The sequence below is a fragment of the Rhinoderma darwinii genome, chromosome 10, assembly GCF_050947455.1.
Source record: "Rhinoderma darwinii isolate aRhiDar2 chromosome 10, aRhiDar2.hap1, whole genome shotgun sequence".
Classification (NCBI taxonomy): domain Eukaryota; kingdom Metazoa; phylum Chordata; class Amphibia; order Anura; family Rhinodermatidae; genus Rhinoderma; species Rhinoderma darwinii.
Genome location: NC_134696.1, coordinates 20359271 through 20380420, shown reverse-complemented (window position 1 = coordinate 20380420; position 21150 = coordinate 20359271). Strand labels below are relative to the sequence as shown.

Genomic DNA, 21150 nt, shown 5'->3' with positions numbered 1-21150 from the left:
TCTCTATATAATCCCCATCATCGTCTCTTCTCGTTATTGTCTCTATCTACTCCTATCTATATAATCCCCATCATCGTCTCTTCTCGTTATTGTCTCTATCTTCTCCTCTCTATATAATCCCGATCATCGTCTCTTCTCTGTATTGTCCCTATCTTCTCCTCTCTATATAATCCCCATCATCGTCTCTTCTCTGTATTGTCCATATCTTCTTCTCTCTATATAATCCCCATCATCGTCTCTTCTCTGTACTGTCTCTATCTACTCCTATCTATATAATCCCCATCATCGTCTCTTCTGTATTGTCCATATCTTCTCCTCTCTATATAATCCCCATCATCGACTCTTCTCTGTATTGTCCCTATCTTCTCCTCTCTATATAATCCCCATCATCGTCTCTTCTCTGTATTGTCTCTATCTACTCCTCTCTATATAATCCCCATTATCGACTCTTCTCTGTATTGTCCATATCTTCTTCTCTCTATATAATCCCCATCATCGTCTCTTCTCTGTACTGTCTCTATCTACTCCTATCTATATAATCCCCATCATCGACTCTTCTCTGTATTGTCCCTATCTTCTCCTCTCTATATAATCCCCATCATCGTCTCTTCTCTGTATTTTCTCTATCTTCTCCTCTCTATATAATCCCCATCATCGTCTCTTCTCTGTATTTTCTCTATCTTCTCCTCTCTATATAATCCCCATCATCGTCTCTTCTCTGTATTGTCCATATCTTCTCCTCTCTATATAATCCCCATCATCGTCTCTTCCCTGTATTGTCCATATCTTTTCCTCTCTATATAATCCCCATCATCGACTCTTCTCTGTATTGTCCCTATCTTCTCCTCTCTATATAATCCCCATCATCGTCTCTTCTCTGTATTGTCCATATCTTCTCCTCTCTATATAATCCCCATCATCGTCTCTTCTCTGTATTGTCCATATCTTCTCCTCTCTATATAATCCCCATCATCGACTCTTCTCTGTATTGTCCCTATCTTCTCCTCTCTATATAATCCCCATCATCGTCTCTTCTCTGTATTGTCCATATCTTATCCTCTCTATATAATCCCCATCATCGACTCTTCTCTGTATTGTCCCTATCTTCTCCTCTCTATATAATCCCCATCATCGTCTCTTCTCGTTATTGTCTCTATCTACTCCTATCTATATAATCCCCATCATCGTCTCTTCTCGTTATTGTCTCTATCTTCTCCTCTCTATATAATCCCGATCATCGTCTCTTCTCTGTATTGTCCCTATCTTCTCCTCTCTATATAATCCCCATCATCGTCTCTTCTCTGTATTGTCCATATCTTCTTCTCTCTATATAATCCCCATCATCGTCTCTTCTCTGTACTGTCTCTATCTACTCCTATCTATATAATCCCCATCATCGTCTCTTCTGTATTGTCCATATCTTCTCCTCTCTATATAATCCCCATCATCGACTCTTCTCTGTATTGTCCCTATCTTCTCCTCTCTATATAATCCCCATCATCGTCTCTTCTCTGTATTGTCTCTATCTACTCCTCTCTATATAATCCCCATTATCGACTCTTCTCTGTATTGTCCATATCTTCTTCTCTCTATATAATCCCCATCATCGTCTCTTCTCTGTACTGTCTCTATCTACTCCTATCTATATAATCCCCATCATCGACTCTTCTCTGTATTGTCCATATCTTCTTCTCTCTATATAATCCCCATCATCGTCTCTTCTCTGTACTGTCTCTATCTACTCCTATCTATATAATCCCCATCATCGTCTCTTCTCTGTATTGTCCCTATCTTCTCCTCTCTATATAATCCCCATCATCGTCTCTTCTCTGTATTGTCCATATCTTCTCCTCTCTATATAATCCCCATCATCGACTCTTCTCTGTATTGTCCCTATCTTCTCCTCTCTATATAATCCCCATCATCGTCTCTTCTCTGTATTGTCTCTATCTACTCCTATCTATATAATCCCCATCATCGTCTCTTCTCGTTATTGTCTCTATCTTCTCCTCTCTATATAATCCCGATCATCGTCTCTTCTCTGTATTGTCCATATCTTCTCCTCTCTATATAATCCCCATCATCGACTCTTCTCTGTATTGTCCCTATCTTCTCCTCTCTATATAATCCCCATCACCATCTCTTCTCGTTATTGTCTCTATCTTCTCCTCTCTATATAATCCCCATCATCATCTCTTCTCGTTATTGTCTCTATCTTCTCCTCTCTATATAATCCCCATCATCGTCTCTTCTCTGTATTGTCTATATCTTCTCCTCTCTCTATAATCCCCATCATCGTCTCTTCTCGTGAAATTGCCCTCAGACTCCCCATCATTTTCTCCTCTCTATAGCCTGTCCACCACTTGCATAGTGCTAATCACCTTCTCCTCCCACCTCCATACAGTACCAGCCAACCTCACCACCCTAAACAGTATTAACCAACCTCTTCTCTCTATATGGTACCAACCAACCTCTCCTTCCTGTACAGTACTAACGAACATTACCACCCTATACAGTCCTATCCTTACCTCCCTATACAACACCAACCAACCTCACCACCCTATACAGTATCAACCAACCAAACCTCCCTATACAGCACCAACCAAATTTCCCTTTACAGTACCAACCAATCTCATCTCCTATACAGTTGCGACCTCACCTCCCTATACTGCACCAACCAACCAACAAACCAACCAACCAACCAACCACTCCTCCCTATACAGTACCAACCAACCTCACCTCCCTATACAGTACCAATCAACCTCTCATTCCTATGCAGTACCAAGCAACCTCATCTGCTATATAGTCTCAACCTCACTTCCTTATACAGTACCAACCAACCTCACCTCCCTATACAATACCAATCAACCTCACCTTCCTTATACAGTAAAAAACAACCTCATCTCCTATACAGTCTCAACCTCACCTCCATGTATAGTCCCAATCAACTTCATCTCCCTATACAGCCCCAACCATCAATCTCCTCCTCCTTGGTAATATTTCTTTGATGTTTATTGTGTTATTATATAATTATAATAGTCATAATATTATTGTCTACCTACTTAGCTATGATTGACCCCCCCCCCCCTCACTTGCCTCCAATGTCTACACGCCCCTGTCAACTGTAGTCTCAGCAAGAAGCCCAGTGTAGCAGATCCTCCGAGGCTGAGGTGCTGGCTGACACTTTATATCGCTCCTGAATTGTTACATTGCATCCAAGACAAGTATGTTACATTATAAAGGAGGAGAGAAGTCAATACAAGGATCGAGGAGATGGTGAGTAATTCTGGAATCAGCTATGAATTATTATATTCATCATCGTTACAGGGAAAAGGAGATCAGACCTCTATATGGTGCATATTGTAAATGGTGATAACAGAGAATGTAACGCTGGAACTAACTTGTCTGAATAAATATTATATAACTGTGTATGAACATGGAACTACTGGAAAACAAAAGTGATGGATGGATAGATAGATAGATAGATAGATAGATAGTTAGATAGATAGATAGATAGATAGATGATAGATAGATAGATAGATAGATAGATAGATAGATAGATAGATAGATAGATAGATAGATAGATAGATAGATAGATAGATAGATAGATAGATAGATGAATATATTTTAGATAGATAGATAGATAGATAGATAGATAGATAGATAGATAGATAGATAGATAGATAGATAGATAGATAGATAGATAATATCCTGTACTTCATTGTTGTGTGAGGACATCGGGTGATTCCACGTACATAATAATGAGAAGTTTGAGGCTCGCGTTGTGCACGCGTCTTCTCTATAGACAGATGTCTCCAGTGACCTCTGTTCTGCTCCTTATTACATTCCCGCAGTCCATGTTATTATCACCAGTTCTCCGTGCAACACATAAATACAGCCCAAAACTCATCAGATCACAATGTTTTATCCAGTTAGGTTTAGTTTATCTGTTTTTAACCACAAGTACCAGTAATGTTATCATTATGTTATAATATATAACTGTTGTATCTATCTCATACCTATCTATCTATCTATCTATCTATCTATCTATCTATCTATCTATCTATCTATCTATCTATCTATCTATCTATCTATCTATCTATCTATCTATCTATCTATCTATCTATCTATCTATCTATCTATCTATCTATCTATCTATCTCCTATCTATCTATCTCCTATCTATCTATCTATCTCCTATCTATCTATCTATCTATCTATCTATCTATCTATCTATCTATCTATCTATCTATCTATCTATCTATCTATCTATCTATCTATCTATCTATCTATCTATCCCATATCTATCTATCTATCTATCTATCTATCTATCTATCTATCTATCTATCTATCTATCTATCTATCTATCTATCTATCTATCTATCTATCTATCTATCTATCTATCTATCTATCTATCTATCTATCTCCTATCTATCTATCTCCTATCTATCTATCTCCTATCTATCTATCTATCTATCTATCTATCTATCTATCTATCTATCTATCTATCTATCTATCTATCTATCTATCTATCTATCTATCTATCTATCTATCTATCTATCTATCTATCTATCTCATATCTATCTATCTATCTATCTATCTATCTATCTATCTATCTATCTATCTATCTATCTATCTATCTATCTATCTATCTATCTATCTATCTATCTATCTATCTATCTATTCTATCTATCTATTCTATCTATCTATCTATCTATCTATCTATCTATCTATCTATCTATCTATCTATCTATCTATCTATCTATCTATCTATCTATCTATCTATCTATCTATCTATCATCTATCTATCTTATTGCATACTGAGTTTATAATTCATGAATTTGTTTAATTTATCTAATTTTATATTCCAGGTTTTACATTTTCTTCTTTTTCTATATACCTTGTTGTATCTTTGTAATATATATTGTTTTCTTAGGACATCCTTTATTGCACAATGATATATTTCCCACCATTGCACAGATAGCTGTCAGTTTACCGCTTTTATTTTTTCCCAGACTGAATGCAAATTGAAAAATTCTGCACGCGCCCCCTCCCCCAAACTGACAATATCCAGTATTAATCCCCATGATCCCCCTTCACTTCATCCCCTGGGACCCCTCCTCCACCCCTGCCTCACTTCCCACCATCCTTACACATGAGTCTATTGCAAAAGCTCAGACTTGTTAAGTGCAGAGATGTTTCATGTTGTATTAACATTATAACGTTTTCTCTTTTGTTGTCCTATAAAAAGATCTTGGCGTCTGATCACCATCTGTGCACAGCCCACAGTGGACCCCATTGTATGAGGAGAGATGGAGAACATTTTCCCAGGGTGTCAGTGTCAGGGGAGGGGGTAAGAGAGTGCTGAATCCAAGGATCAGGGGCTGGCGGCATCTGTGGTGACATTTCCCTCACACTGTGTCGCCATAGACCACAAACCCTACAAGTGTGAATGAGGAACCTATAGACAACCTTAGGCCTTAGGGTATGTTCACACGACAGCGTCCGTAACGGCTGAAATTACGGGGATGTTTCCACCTGAAAACATCCCCGTAATTTCAGCCGTAACGGCATGTGCAGGCGCTTGAACGCCGCGTCCATTATGGACGTAATTGGCGCTGCTATTCATTGGAGTCAATGAGTAACGGCTCCAATTACGGCCAAAGAAGTGACAGGTCACTTCTTTGACGCGGGCGTCTATTTACGCGCCGTCATTTGACAGCGGTGCGTAAATATACGCCTCGTGTGAACAGACAAACGTCTGCCCATTGCTTTCAATGGGCAGATGTTTGTCAACGCTATTGAGGCGCTATTTTCGGACGTAATTCTGGGCAAAAACGCCCGAATTACGTCCGTAATTAGTGCGTGTGAACATACCCTTATTCACACAAGCGTATTTCACGTCTGTGTTATGCGCATTAAAACAACGGACGTCACACGGACCTATGTAATTCAATGGGGCCATTCAGATATTCAGTTTTTTTCATGCAGCGTGTATCCGCTGCGTGAAACTCACTGCATGTCCTATTCTTGTGTGTTTTTTTGCGCATCACGCACCCATAATAAATGCAGACGCGCACCGTACACGGATGCTACACAGAACTGCAATGCAGGAAAAACGCTGCATTTTTTACGCACGCAAAATGGACACGCTCGTGTGAATTAGGCCTATTACAATGTCTGGATCAAGTGTGGGCACAACGTGTGACTTCTGTGTTAATCCAGTCATGCAACTTTCTTTTCCCATAGCCGTAATGCAGTGGATTCCCACCTGTGGCTTCCAGTTGTCGCAAAACTACAACTCCCAACATTCTTATATTGGAAGTTGTAGTTTTGCGATAGCTGGAGAGCAACAAGTTGGAGACCACTACAATAATGCAGGTTCAATATTTTATAGATTACACCAGAAAACTGGAATTAATAACTTTCTCCCACTGTGCTGGACCATAGGTGGCAACATTGCCTGTCCATAGCCATAAATATACCCGCCAAAGGAAAATCCAGCATGGGTGACAGTGGGAGAAATTCTTACTATTACTATTACTTCATTTCTTATTTTGTAGATCAGCCTGTGGCAATGCTTTCTATGCAGGGCTGGTGGCAAGCGCATTTAGATTGGATCATACTCCAACTCCTGAGACTTGTAACCAACAGACAAAACACATTGCTCTGAACACAGAATAATATATTAAAGGAACAGTCCAAGATTACCTTTCTGTGCCATTCTGTGTCTGGTTTGCAGCTTATCCCCATTTAAGTAATTAAAGCTGGGCTGCAATATTAGACACAACCCATATATACAAGAGAGGCGCTGTTTCTGTAAAAAAAAGATGTGGACTCTCTGGATGTAAAAGAGAATAGTTCCATTTACTGACAGCATGCAGAGATCTTAAAAATGGTGAGGATGGTCATTAAAATCTAAATTACTTTAACAGTAGATACATCCCTGCTATGGAACTGCATATAAAGAAATTCCATAATATGTCGATATAAGTTAAATCACTCCCATTATAAGGAACGTGAGTGTATGTACAACGCTGCGGACTATGTTTGCACCATATAAATAACAATAAATGAAGAGTTATCAGGCTGAAGTAGCCAGTAACAGAGGATCATCGCCTTTTTAGTTCCTTAGCACTTGAAGCTCCCATAGGATTCCTTAATTCCCCATGCAAACAGTCTATGACCCTTCCAGTGGCCTCACATCCAAGAGACGTCCAGATACAAGCACAAGACTTGCACGCGCCAAGAAGACCAGCAGATGGGTCCAACTCCAAGCTCTTTGTCACCTGTTGTCTAATTTATCTCCTAATAATCCTTTTGTCTCCGTGTGTGTTAATGGGGGGGGGGGGGGGGGGCAGGGGCTTGAGTGTGTTTGACCGCCAATGCAATTGACATATTCACAGTTTGCTGGTGAAAATAATGGACTAACAATCCCTGACAGATTGTGTTATGCCAGCATTGAGCTGGGTGAACGCTGTGACTCAGTGTGTAGAAATCTGTCTGACGTTCTACAAAAATTTTTACATAAAAAAAAAAGACCAACACAGCCAATAAAAGTCAAAAGGTTTAATTCCTGTTTAATAATAATAATAATAACAACAACAACAATAACAACATCAACGTCAACGTATGTTGAACCAAGGGTTTTTCCTAATAATGAATAAAAAAGGCAAGAACAAAAATAGACAAAAACACTCAAACATGTTAATGGAGTTGCCACAGGGTTTCCTACTTTTTTGTGTATCAAAAAATGGGAAGTTGAATTAAAAGTTTTTGATGACAATAAAATAAAGCTACAACAACTAAAAAAAAATAATGGAAAAAGCCACAATAACTGAAAAATGTTGTGGAGTGGCCATGGGGTTTCCTAATTCCTGTGAAAAAAAGTGTGAAGTTGAACCAATGTTTTTTTATTATAATTAAAAAAGAAACAGAAACAAAAACAAGATACAGTTTAATTGAATAGTCAGAGGGGTTCCTAATTTTTGTATTGCAAAAAAATCATGACATTGAACCTAAGGTTTATGATTTTAATGAAAGAACAATGACAAACAAATAGACAAAGACACATAATTCTCTTGCATAGTGGCCCTATGCTGTCCATGTCTGCCTCTGACCCAAACGGTGCAATAAAGAGGCCAAGGGGCTTCCTGATTCCTGTGTAACAAAAAAAGTGTAAGGTTGAACAAAGGTTTTTCTTTTATTATAATAAAAAACAAAAAACAAATCAACAAAGAAAAAGAAACAAGAATAACAAAGACACCTAAACTGGAGTGGCCAAGATTTTTCCTTTCGTAATTCCTGTGTAACAAAGAAACGTGTAAAGGTGAGCCAAAGGTATTTGGTAATGAAAAAAGGAAGAAATTATACACAAGAACACCCAAAATGGTTTAATGGAGTGACCAAAAGACTTCCAGTGTAACAAAACAAAGTGTAACATTCAGCCAACAATAACAAAAAAGAAGAACAACAATAAACAAAATAGGAACAAAAAAAGGAAAGGATCTGTGATCTGTGTACTGACATTATTTAAAAAAAATAGTGAAGTTGAACCAAGGGTTTTTCATTTTAATTAAAAAAAAAAAACAAAAAAAAAAAACAAAACAAGAAAAATAGACAAAAGACCAATGGCCCACGGGTTTTCTATAAGTTTGATATAACAAAAAAAAAAATAGTGAAGTTAAAATCAAAGGTTTTTCATTTTAATGAAAAACAAATAAAAATTAGCAAAAACACATACTTTTCTTGCAAAGCGGCCCTATACTGTCCATGTCTACCCCTGACCCAAATGGTTCAGTGAAGTGGCCAAGGGGCTTCTCTAGTTCCTGTGTAACAAAAAAGTGTGAAGTCGTACCAGAGGTTTTTCATATAGATTTTATTTATTTTTAAAGAAATAGACAAAAACACCTAAATAATTTAATGGTGTAGCCAAGGGACTTCCTAATTTCAGTGTAGCAAAAAAATTAATAAAATTTAAAAGTGATATTGAACCAAAAGTAAGTTGAAAAAAACTCCCAAAAACTAATTTTGGAATGAGAGCATAATGGGATATTGACTTAGTACATTATAGTATTCTGCGCCCTCTATTTGTTGTAGATAAGATACATTGCAGAGCACATGAATGATGACTTCAGGGGTAACAATCTCATTTACATTTTATTTTTATTTACTCCATTGTTGCTACCCTTCCTGTTTATGAATGGGCTAATCCTGAGATTGGACAAAACTTCCAGTACTTAGAAGAAGGATATACCTTGATATACATGGGCACACCTGACACAGTCTCTGTACATGGATGTTTATATTGAATTGGATCGTATGAATAAAACCATGGTTGAACCTAATAATTGAAGAAAGCTCTGCAATAACCCTCAATGCAACCACCCTCACAGCAACAACCATCACTGCAATCACCCTCACTGCAATCACCCTCACTGCAATTCACGTCACTGCAATCACCCTCACTGGAAACAGCATCACTACAATCAGCATCACTGCAATCAGAATCACTACAATCAGCATCACTGCAATCACCCTCACTGCAACTACCATCACTGCAATCACCCTCACAGCAACTACCATCACTGCAATCACCATCACTGCAATCACCCTCACTGCAATCACCCTCACTGCAACTACCATCACTGCAATCACCCTCACTGCAACTACCATCACTGCAATCACCATCACTGCAATTACCCTCACTGCAATCACCCTCACTACAATCCCCATCACTGCAATCAGCATCACGGCAATCAGCATCACGGCAATCAGCATCACTGCAATAAGCCTCGCTGCAATCACCCTCACTGCAATCACCATCACTGCAATCACCCTCACTGCAATCAGCATCGCTGCAATCAGCATCACTGCAATCACCCTCTCTGCAACTATCATCCCTGCAATCACCCTCACTGCAATTACCATCACTGCAATCACCCTCACTATAATCAGTGCCACTGCAATAAGCATCGCCGCAAACACCCTCTCTGCAACTACCATCACTGCAATCACCCTCACTGAAATCACCCTCACTGCAATCAGCATCACTGCAATCACTCTCTCTGCAACTACCATCACTACAATCACCCTCACTGCAATCACCATCACTGCAATCACCCTCACTACAATCAGTGTCACTGTAATTACCCTCACTGCAATCAGCATCGCTGCAATCACCCTCTCTGCAACTACCATCTCCGCAATCACCCTCACTGCAACTACCATCACACCCTCACTGCAATCCGTGTCACTGCAATCACCCTCACTGCAATTAGCATCACTACAATCAGCATCACTGCAATCACCCTCACTGCAATCAGCATCACTACAATCAGCATCACTACAATCACCCTCACTGCAATCAGCGTCACTGCAATCAGTGTCACTGCAATATACACTACAATCAGCATCACTACAATTACCCTCATTGCAATCTGCGTCACTGCAATCACCCTCACTGCAATCACCCTCACTGCAATCTGCGTCACTGCAATCACTCTCTCTGCAATCAGCATCATTACAATCACCCTCACTGCATTCAGCGTCACTGCAATCACCCTCACTGCAATCAGCATCACTGCTATCACCCTCTCTGCAACTACCATCGCTGCAATCACCCTCACTGCAATCCACGTTACTACAATCAGCATGCCTGAAATCAGGGTCACTACAATCACTCTCACTGAAATCAGCGTCACTGCAATCAGCGTCACTGCAATCAGCGTCACTGCAATCACCCTCACTGCAATCACCCTCACTGCAATAACAATCACAGCAACCACCCTCACTGCAATCACCACCAATATAACAACCCTCACTGCAATTACCCTCACTGCAATAAACCTAACTGCAATCGCCCTCACTGCAATCAGTGTCACTGCAATAATAATCACTGCAACCACCCTCACGGCAACCACCCTCACTGCAACCACCCTCACTGCAATCACTCTCACTGCAACCACCATCACGGCAATTAGTGTCACTGCAATCACCCTCTCTGCAACTACCATCACTGCAATCACCATTACTGCAATCACCCTCACTGCAATCAGCATCACTGCAATCAGCATCACTGCAATCACCCTCTCTGCAACTACCATCACTGCAATCACCCTCTCTGCAACTACCATCACTGAAATCACCCTCACTGCAATCACCATCACTGCAATCACCCTCACTACAATCAGTGTCACAGCAATTACCCTCACTGCAATCAGCATCTCTGCAATCACCCTCTCTGCAACTACCATCTCTGCAATCACCCTCACTGCATTTACCATCACTGCAATCATCATCACTGCAATCACCCTCACTGCAATCACCCTCACAGCAATTAGCATCACTACAATCAGCATCACTGCAATCACCCTCACTGCAATCACCCTCACTGCAATCAGCATCAGTGCAATCACCCTCACTGCAATCAGCATCACTGCGATCAGTGTCACTGCAATCTACACTACAATCAGCATCACTACAATTACCCTCATTGCAATCTGCATCACTGCAATCACCCTCACTGCAATCTGCGTCACTGCAATCACTCTCACTGCAATCAGCATAATTACAATCACCCTCACTGCATTCAGCGTCACTGCAATCACCCTCACTGCAATCAGTATCACTGCTATCACCCTCTCTGCAACTACCATCGCGGCAATCACCCTCACTGCAATCCACGTCACTAAAATCAACATCACTGAAATCAGGGTCACTAGAATCACTCTCACTGCAATCAGCGTCACTGCAATCACCCTCACTGCAATCAGCATCACAGCAATCACCCTCACTGCAATCAGCGTCACTGCAATAACAATCACAGCAACCACCCTCACTGCAATCACCACCAATATAACCACCCTCACTGCAATCACCCTGGCAATCAGCGGTACTGCAATTACCCTCGCAGCAATTACCCTCACTGCAATCAGTGTCACTGCAATAATAATCACTGCAACCACCCTCACTGCAAACACCCTCACTGCAATCACCCTCACTGCAACCACCATCACTGCAACCAACCCCACTGCAATCACCATCAATACAATCACATTCTTATAACAGTAGATAAAATCTATGTGGCATCCACCATTAAATCCCCCTCTTTCTGGATCTGGACCACCTCTCCACCAATTTCCAGCCTAGATGTGGGGCCAGGGGCCATCTCACCAGGTTCGGGCCTCAGAGCTGGGACCTGCATCTATCATACATTTTTGGCATATCCTGTGGAAATGCCATAAATGTTTGAGATGGAAAACATTCTAGCTGCCTTCAGTCACCAGAAGAGGGAGCTAAGGAGCTTACTGCATACTGTATTATTATTGAGTACGATGTATAAACAGTATACAGTAGGCTCCAAAGCTCCCTATAACTGTTCCTTAATGCACTGCATTTTTACAACGCCATGCAAAGCAGTTGTGCCCGCAAGTTTCCTCATAACGGGAAGGGAGGCTGTGATTGACAGCAATGGCCCCATAGCAACAACTGAGATTGGAGGAAACGCTGCTATGGACCATTCAATTCCATAGATGCAGCGATCAATAGTGATTGCAGCACTGACAAAGAAAAGGGACTCCAATTTGTGACCTGTCAGCCCTGGGATTGCAAATCACCAAAAATGATTTTTAAAGTTTTATGGTAACAGACAAAAATTAGAAAATGGCCCCCTCAATATGGCGCAGCGTTTTGCCACCCGAGATAGAGAGACCTGGTGTTTGTTTCCACCCCCCTTTCAATGGCCCCTGGGCCAATTCCTCACACCCTTCCTTGCTAATAATGCAGTTCCTCTGGAGAGGGGAGCCTGACAGCTTCTCGCCACCCAGTAGCAAAGGGGATGGGACAACCAGAACTGGGCTCCCTCTCTCCAAGGGCCCCATAGCAGTCGTAGGGTCTGCTTCCAGTATGCACACCATTGGGTACACCCAAACATTAACATAGGTATTTCAATACATTTTAATAAAAAGTAAAACTAAAAGTTTAATAACGTTTTTTAAAAGCTACAAAAGTACAAAAAAAAATAAACCTGATCAATTATTATTATTATCTTTTTATATTTGGTATGCCAATATTTTATGTACTATACTAAATGTAACGTGTGATTTGGTTAAGGTCAGATGTATATGACGGGAGCTGTGATGTCTATGGGCAGATCAGCGCAGGGTGCAGGGACAGATGCCAGTGGTGGTGGTTTCAATGATGGCATCTGCTGTAATGAATGACATGAGGGTATTCACCAGAGATTAATGCGCCTTTGTGAGCTTCCGCCAATACAAAAGAGAAGCAATATGTTTTACATGTGCCGACAAGACTCTACAAGGCTAATAGAATTGATAAGACTCTTCAGCAGGACGGGGGAGGGGATTACAAGGGATTGAAGTCTTCCCATTGAGAAAAAAGTAGTGTCAATGAAAAATCTATTTTTCATAATTATTTCCATTTGTATCTAATATTTCAGATTTTTCAAGACTTTTCAGGCATAAAATTAATATTTAGGATTCTCCTTATTTAGGCTCATTGGCCTCCGCAACTACCTGATAATCTTATTTTTCTCGCTGCTGGTTTGGTGGTTTGTAGTTTATAATTATTTTACCCTTGCTGTCAAAAAAAGCAGCTTTACATGCACTGACTTCCTGCTGAGACTGTGATTGGTTTGCACTTTTACATACACCGCCTAATGTGAACAAGAAGAGCTGCAGTGTAAAGCATGGTGGGCAAAACAACAGTTTGAGCCTCTAAAAGGGTAGGGTGTGGATTTTTGACAATTTTAGTGAATGCAGTTACGTTAGAGTCACTGATCTTAGCTGTACCCTAGTGGGAAAAAAAAATAGGAAATGAATAGCAGGTAATCTTTACCCAAAGAAATGGTCGTTTTGTAACTATAGATTGATTTATTACCCAGTATTAATGTTTAATATCAATCTACTGAATTATCTTTGCATCTATGGGATGTTTATAGAGAATATTCTCCTAAAGCAGTGATCTCCAACTTGTGGCTCTCCAGCCGTTGAGAAACTACAACTCCCAGCATACGAGGGGGTTGTAGTTTTGCAACAGTTGGGGAGCCATAGGTTGGAGACCACTGCTCTAAATCCGTCCTTCTCTGTCAAGTTTTCAGCTATAGACCTGAATAAATCACAGAGCTGATCCTTGTAATGTCAGGAGGCTGCTAACAAGGACGCATCCACCGTTACGTGCCGTTTTGGGAAAGCGGAGTGATAACCAATATGGCCACCATTACAGCTCTTGGAAGGGATAGTCACCCAGATTTCCTAGAGTCCAGAATGGCAAATCTTCTTAGTCATAAGTGGGATATCTATCACCACACAACCAGGCAAATAAGCCATTCAGCGGTCTTGGAAAGCAGGGTGGCATATGGTAGCTGTGATGTGTGGTAGCCACCCAGCTTTCCCTAAACAGGCATAACTAATAAATGGCAGAACAGAAACCCCAATAGGATGATAGGACGGCTCAAGGATTTATATTTATTGGGGATTTTATTTTATTTTAGGGGTCAATGCTCCCCCGTCCACATCGCCGCTTCGAGTACATTCCTTAAGAAGCTGCAGCCAGCCGGATGCTCATACACAGCGGCGCTACATTCATGGGACCTCTGAATAAATCTCAGCGCTAATCCTTGTATTGTCAGGGGGCCGTTAATAAGGAGGCATTCACCGCTGATTATCTCCTCCATGTGGTGGCAGTTCACTATCCAGTCTCTGGGGTGTTGGACGCAGCAGATCCCATATGTCCCCATCAAGAACAACAAAAGCCTCGACTGCTGACCTCATAAGCTGATGAATGGCAATTCCCTGCTGCAAGAGCATGCGATGGAGACAAGTCTGAGTATGGAAATGTCTCCCAGGCGTCACGCACACCCCTGTATAGTGGCACACGGGTACCTCTTTCTCCATACTACAGAGCAGTAGGTACTTAGGGGTTGAAGTTGTGGCATGGTCACAGTAATCCTGCGTTAGACAGTGACTCTGGGGCAATGTTATGTCACCGTGGCGCCCTAGTTTTATTAATTTCAAGCAATAGCATTTATATCAAAATAAACTATATGTATATATAAGTATATGGACACCTCCTAATTATTTAGTGCATGTGTTTCAGCCACACACATTGCAACCAAGTGCATAAAATCAAGCACACAGCCATGTAATCTCCACAGACAAACATGGTAGTCGTACTGAAGTGCTAAATGACTTTATACGTGGCACTATCACCTTTGACACAAGTCAGTTTGGGAAATTTCTAATCTGCCAGATCTTTCTTGTCACCTAAAATTTCAATTATCTGCTAGATCTGCCCCATCACCTGTAAGTGTTATTATCTGCTAGATCTGCTCCAGTCACCTGTAAGTGTTATTATTATCTGCTAGATCTGCCCCAGTCACCTGTAAGTGTTATTATTATCTGCTAGATCTGCCCTGTCACCTGTAAGTGCTATTATTATCTGCTAGATCTGCCCCAGTCACCTGTAAGTGTTATTATTATCTGCTAGATCTGCTCCGTTCACCTGTAAGTGCGATTATTATCTGCTAGATCTGCCCCATCACCTGTAAGTGCTATTATTATCTGCTAGATCTGCCCCAGTCACCTCTAAGTGCTATTATTATCTGCTAGATCTGCCCAGTCACCTGTAATTCTTATTATGATCTGCTAGATCTGGCCCGGTCACCTGTAAGTGCTACTATTATCTGCTAGATCTGCCCCAGTCACCTGTAAGTGCTATTATGATCTGCTAGATCTGCCCTGGTCACCTGTAAGTGTTATTATTATCTGCTAGATCTGCCCGGTCACCTGTAAGTGTTATTATGATCTGCTAGATCTGCCCGGTCACCTGTAAGTGTTATTAATATCTGCTAGATCTGCCCTGGTCACCTGTAAGTGCTATTATTATCTGCTAGATCTGCCCCGGTCACCTGTAAGTGCTATTATGATCTGCTAGATCTGCCCTGGTCACCTGTACGTGCTATTGTTATCTGCTAGATCTGCCCTGGTCACCTGTAAGTGTTATTATGATCTGCTAGATCTGCCCCGGTCACCTGTAAGTGTTATTATGATCTACTAGATCTACCCTGGTCACCTGTAAGTGTTATTATCTGCTAGAGCTGCCCTGGTCACCTGTAAGTGTTATTATGATCTGCTAGCTCTGCCCTGGTCCCCTGTAAGTGTTATTATGATCTGCTAGATGTGCTCTGGTCACCTGTAAGTGTTATTATTATCTGCTAAATCTGCCCCGGTCAACTGTAAGTGTTGTTATTATTATCTGCTACATCTGCCCCGTCACCTGTAAGTGCTATTATTGTGAAGTGGAAGCGTCTAGGAGTAACATTAGCTCAGCCACAAACCAGTAGACGAGGCTAACTCACAGAGCAGGGCTGCCGAGTGTTGACGAGTATGGCAGGCTTCAACTACCCAAGTGGCAACTGCAGTGATGTAAAGCACGGCTCCCGTTAACTCTGGGGGTGTGTGTTCTCTGGAGTGCTGAATTATGACTCACTATCTGGCAGTCTGATGAAGAAATCTGGGTTTGGAGGATGCCAGGAGAACACTACCTACCAGAATGCATAGTGCCTATTCTAACATTTGGTGGTTTAGAAGGGGTAATGGTCTGGGGCTGTTTTTCAGGGTTTGGCCTTTTATTTCAAGTAAATGTTTATATTTATTCTATAGCATACAAAGACATGTTACATAATTGTAGCTTCCAACTTTGTAGGAACAGTTAGAGGTTTGGTCCTTTTTTTTCCAGCAGGACTTTGCCCCAGTGCACACAGTAAGTTCCATAAAGACATGGTTGGGAGTTTGCTGTGGAGAAACTCAAGTTATTGCACAGAGCCCTGACCTCATGAATTGAGGAATTAGAACGAAGTTTGCGAGCTACACCTTCTTCCCAACATCAGTGTTTGACCTCACAAATGCTCTTTTGATGGAATGGGCACAAATTCCCACAGACACTCCGAAATCTTGTGTTAAGCCTTCCCAAAAGAGTGGAGGCTGTTATAGCCGCAAAAGGGGTCCAATGTCATATTAATTCCCATGGTTTTGAAATGGGATGCCATCAAGCTCACATAGGAGTGATGATCAGGTTTCCAGATCATTTTGGCAAAAGTGTAAGTCATGAGCTCCCTCTAGTGGAAAAATTACTGTATAACAAGCAAGAGACACTAGTTACAGTTGCACTATGAATGACATGTACCACTAGTGTGTCCTGAGTTTTTTCCTTCAAATTCTCTGCCCTATCTATTCTCTCTGTGCACCTCATATATGTTTTGCACAATACATTGTACTGGGAATATAGGTTTAACCAGAGTAATGCATTGTAACCACTACGCAAGGGTCGTGATGTTAAGTGCTGCGGATAATGGGACAATCTGAAATAATGGTTGCTTGTATAGCACAATCCAGCTTGTAATAATGTCCAAGGTACAAACAACTCAGGTTATTGGATGACAGCCGGTTAAATGGTTAATTTTTCCATTGTCACCACCTAGTGGAAGAATAGATTATTACAAGGGCAATATTTTTTTTCCGTTTACTCCTTGCAATATGAAAAGTCCTGCAACTTTCTAATATAGTTTGTGTTCTACATTTCTCGTTGTGTAAAAGACCTCTGATAAATTTAAGAATACTCAAGCTGTGTGAGCAATACCTCATCAGGGCAGGTTTTTAGCCTCTGAATGTAAATGAGACTGTTTGCATTCACTGACAGCAAGCATAGGAATTGGAATAAAGAAAAGTGGCATTCTGCATTGCAAGATGATTAAGCTTTATGAATGGACAATTGGAAACACTCGCAAGAAAAAACCCTTTCCCACCATTTTTCGGATTTCACTTTAGTTTTTTCCGCCCCACTTTCCAAAAGCCATAACTTTTTTATTTTTCCATCAATGTGGACGTATGGGGGCTTGTTTTTTGCGGGACGAGTTGTAGATTTTCACGTTATACCATATAATGTAGTGGGAAACTGGAAAAAAACATATTTGCAGTGTGAATTAGGAAAAAAACAGCGATTCCTTAATCTTTTAGGGGAATTTGTTTTTACGGCGTTCATCGTGCGGCATGTTAACGTTATTCTGCGGGTCAATACGATTACAGTGAGACAAAATTTATATAGTTTTTTATGTTTTACTACTTTTATAAGGAAAAAACGATTATTAAAAATAAAATTTGAGCTTTGTCGCCATATTCTGAGAACTATAACTTTTTTTTATTTTTCCGTCGATTGAGTGGCATGAGGGCTTATTTGTTGCAGGGCGAGCTGTAGTTTCTATTGTTACCATTTTGGGGTACATGAGACTTTTTGATCACTTTTTATTAATTTTTTTGTGGGAGATGAAGTGACCAAAAAACAGCGATTCTGACGGTTTAAATTTTTTACGGCGTTCACCGTGCAGACTAAATAATGATCTATTGGAATAGTTCAGACTTTTATGGAAGCGTCGATACCACTTATGTTAAGTTTTTTCTTTTTTTACATTGTGCTTGAAGGAAAATGGGAAAAGAAATGTTTTTTGAAGTTTTCTTTAATTATTTATTTATTAAAAAAACATTATTTTACTTGTCCCCCTAGGGGACTTGAACCAGCAATCACTTGCACGATATACTGCAATACTAATGTATTGCAGTATATCGTGGTACTGACAGCCTCCTATGAAGCGCTGCCTGAGGCAGGGTTTCATAAGAGTACAAAGATGGCAGACCTGGGGGCCGTCACCAGGCCCCCAGGCTGCCATGCCAACCAACCACACCCCCCAATCACGTGGTGGGGGGGCCGTTGGAAGGTTACAGGGGTCTGCCCCCCTGTTTTTAGTCATTTAAATGCCCCGATCACATTTATATTTCTTGTAAGAAGTCGTCCACCTGTGTGGGTAGGACACGATTCTAACAGGTTTTCAGCCTCTCTCTGTAGCTGACAATGTTCTCATTCACTGACAGCAAGCAGACATCTTATAAATGGTGAATAATTGACGCGCAAAGTATTTTAGAAAGTTCCAGAAACTTTAATTCTACAATGATTAAGCTTTATTTATATAAAATCGGTAACACAGTAGTATATAAAGCTAGAACAATAAAGTAGGCGACCTCTACCATGTATCAAGATATTGTTATCCTATAGGTGATTTTGTCCCTTATTCGTCACCTCCTCCTGGTAGTATTGCGTGAACCTGACATATAAGCTCTTGGGATTTTCGCTGAGTTTTGTTGCTAAGAGATTAATCAACCAGTTTTGAAAAGATTGGTTATGCTTGACCTCTTAAAGGGGATAATCCGAGATACTGACAGAACGGCAAAAAACTTTGTTTGATTTTACTGTTAATCATTGCAATCAGTTACACAAAAAAAAAAATAATATATATTTTCTGGAAATCGCATAAATGACACAACACACAGACATCACATCATATGGATAACATGGCTGCTGCTGATTTATTTCCGCCATAGGTTGAATCTTTTTTGTTAAATGTCCCTTTAAATAGTCGAAATGCCAAGTGACTGCTCTCCGAGACGCCTGGTATGATGTATTGCTCTGACTGTGGATTGTAGCATGCAGAGAGTCCAACTAGAAACACTTATGTGATGGCCAACGAGTTAAACCTCATTCTGATCATCTGTGGATCGTTCACCATGGCGAGCACGATAGCCGCACTGATGACAGACTGCTGGCAGGTAAATATTGGTGGAAATAATGTTAATTGCTCCAATAGGTTTCTATGTGCTTTCTTTTAGTACATTAGGCGGCAATATATGAGCAGGTGTTGTTCCCTATAAAATTGCATAAACAGTACACAGCATATTACTTTACTATATTTAATGTATGTTCATTAACCAATACATTTAAGATCAAGTAAGTGCTGCAGTGTCACACCGTCACCCAAAGAAGACATATACAGGGTGTGTCGACCTTTGGAAAACATTTTACAGTTTACATCTAAACTGAATCTACATAAAATGTTGCACATACATTACATTACTTATCCTGTACTGATCCTGAGTTACATCCTGTATTATACTCCAGAGCTGCACTCCCTATTCTGCTGGTGGAGTCACTGTGTACATGCATTACATTACTTATCCTGTACTGATCCTGAGTTATATCCTGTATTATACTCCAGAGCAGCACTCACTATTCTGCTAATGGAGTCACTGTATACATACATTACAATAATTATCCTGTACTGATCCTAAGTTATATCCTGTATTATACTACAGAGCTGCACTCACTATTCTGCTGGTGGAGTCACTGTGTACATACATTACATTACATATCCTGTACTGATCCTGAGTTACAGCCTGTATTATACTCCAGAGCTGCACTCATTATTCTGCTGTTGGAGTCACTGTATACATACCTTACATTACTTATCCTGTACTGATCCTGAGTTACAGCCTGTATTATACTTCAGAGCTGGACTCAATATTCTGCTGGTGGAGTCACTGTGTACATATATTACATTACCTATCCTGTACTGATCCTGAATTACATCCTGTATTATACTCCAGAGCTCCACTTACTATTCTGCTGGTGGAGGCACTGTGTACATACATTACATTACCTATCCTGTACTGATCCTGAGTTACATCCTGTATTAGGGCATGACCACACATGGCGGAATTCCTCCGCAACTGTCCGCATCAATGCCGCACAGAATCTGCGTTGCAGATTCTGCAGCGGATCTGCACAAAATGTGCAGAAAATTGATGCGGACTGGCCGCTGCGGACTGCAGGAAAAGTGCTTCTCTTCTCCCTATTCAGTGCAGGATAGAGAGAAGGGACAGCACTTTCCCTAGTGAAAGTCAAAGAAATTCATACTTACCGCCCGTTGTCTTGGTGACGCGTCCCTCTTTCGGCATCCGGCCCGACCTCCCTGGATGACGCTCCAGTCCATGTGACCGCTGCAGCCTGTGCTTGGCCTGTGATTGGCTGCAGCCGTCACTTACACTGAAACGTCATCCTGGGAGGCCGGACTGGAGACAGACGCAGGGAGTTCTCGGTAAGTATGAACTTATATTTTTTTTTACAGATACATGTATATTGAGATCGGTAGTCACTGTCCAGGGTGCAGAAACAGTTACTGCCGATCGCTTAACTCTTTCAGCACCCTGGACAGTGACTATTTACAGACGTCTCCTAGCAACGCTCC

General features: G+C 40.9%; 1 protein-coding gene across 1 annotated transcript in view; it reads left to right on the top strand.

Annotated features, from left to right (window-relative positions):
* The first annotated feature begins 3185 nt into the window (after positions 1–3185).
* LOC142662533 (claudin-16-like) overlaps positions 3186–21150 on the top strand; it is a 29927-nt gene continuing 11962 nt past the window's right edge. The window contains exons 1-2 of the mRNA XM_075840740.1: positions 3186–3276; positions 19486–19675. Coding sequence (XP_075696855.1) covers positions 19586–19675 — 90 coding nt within the window. The 5' untranslated portion in view covers positions 3186–3276; positions 19486–19585. The remainder of the gene's footprint in view (positions 3277–19485; positions 19676–21150) is intronic.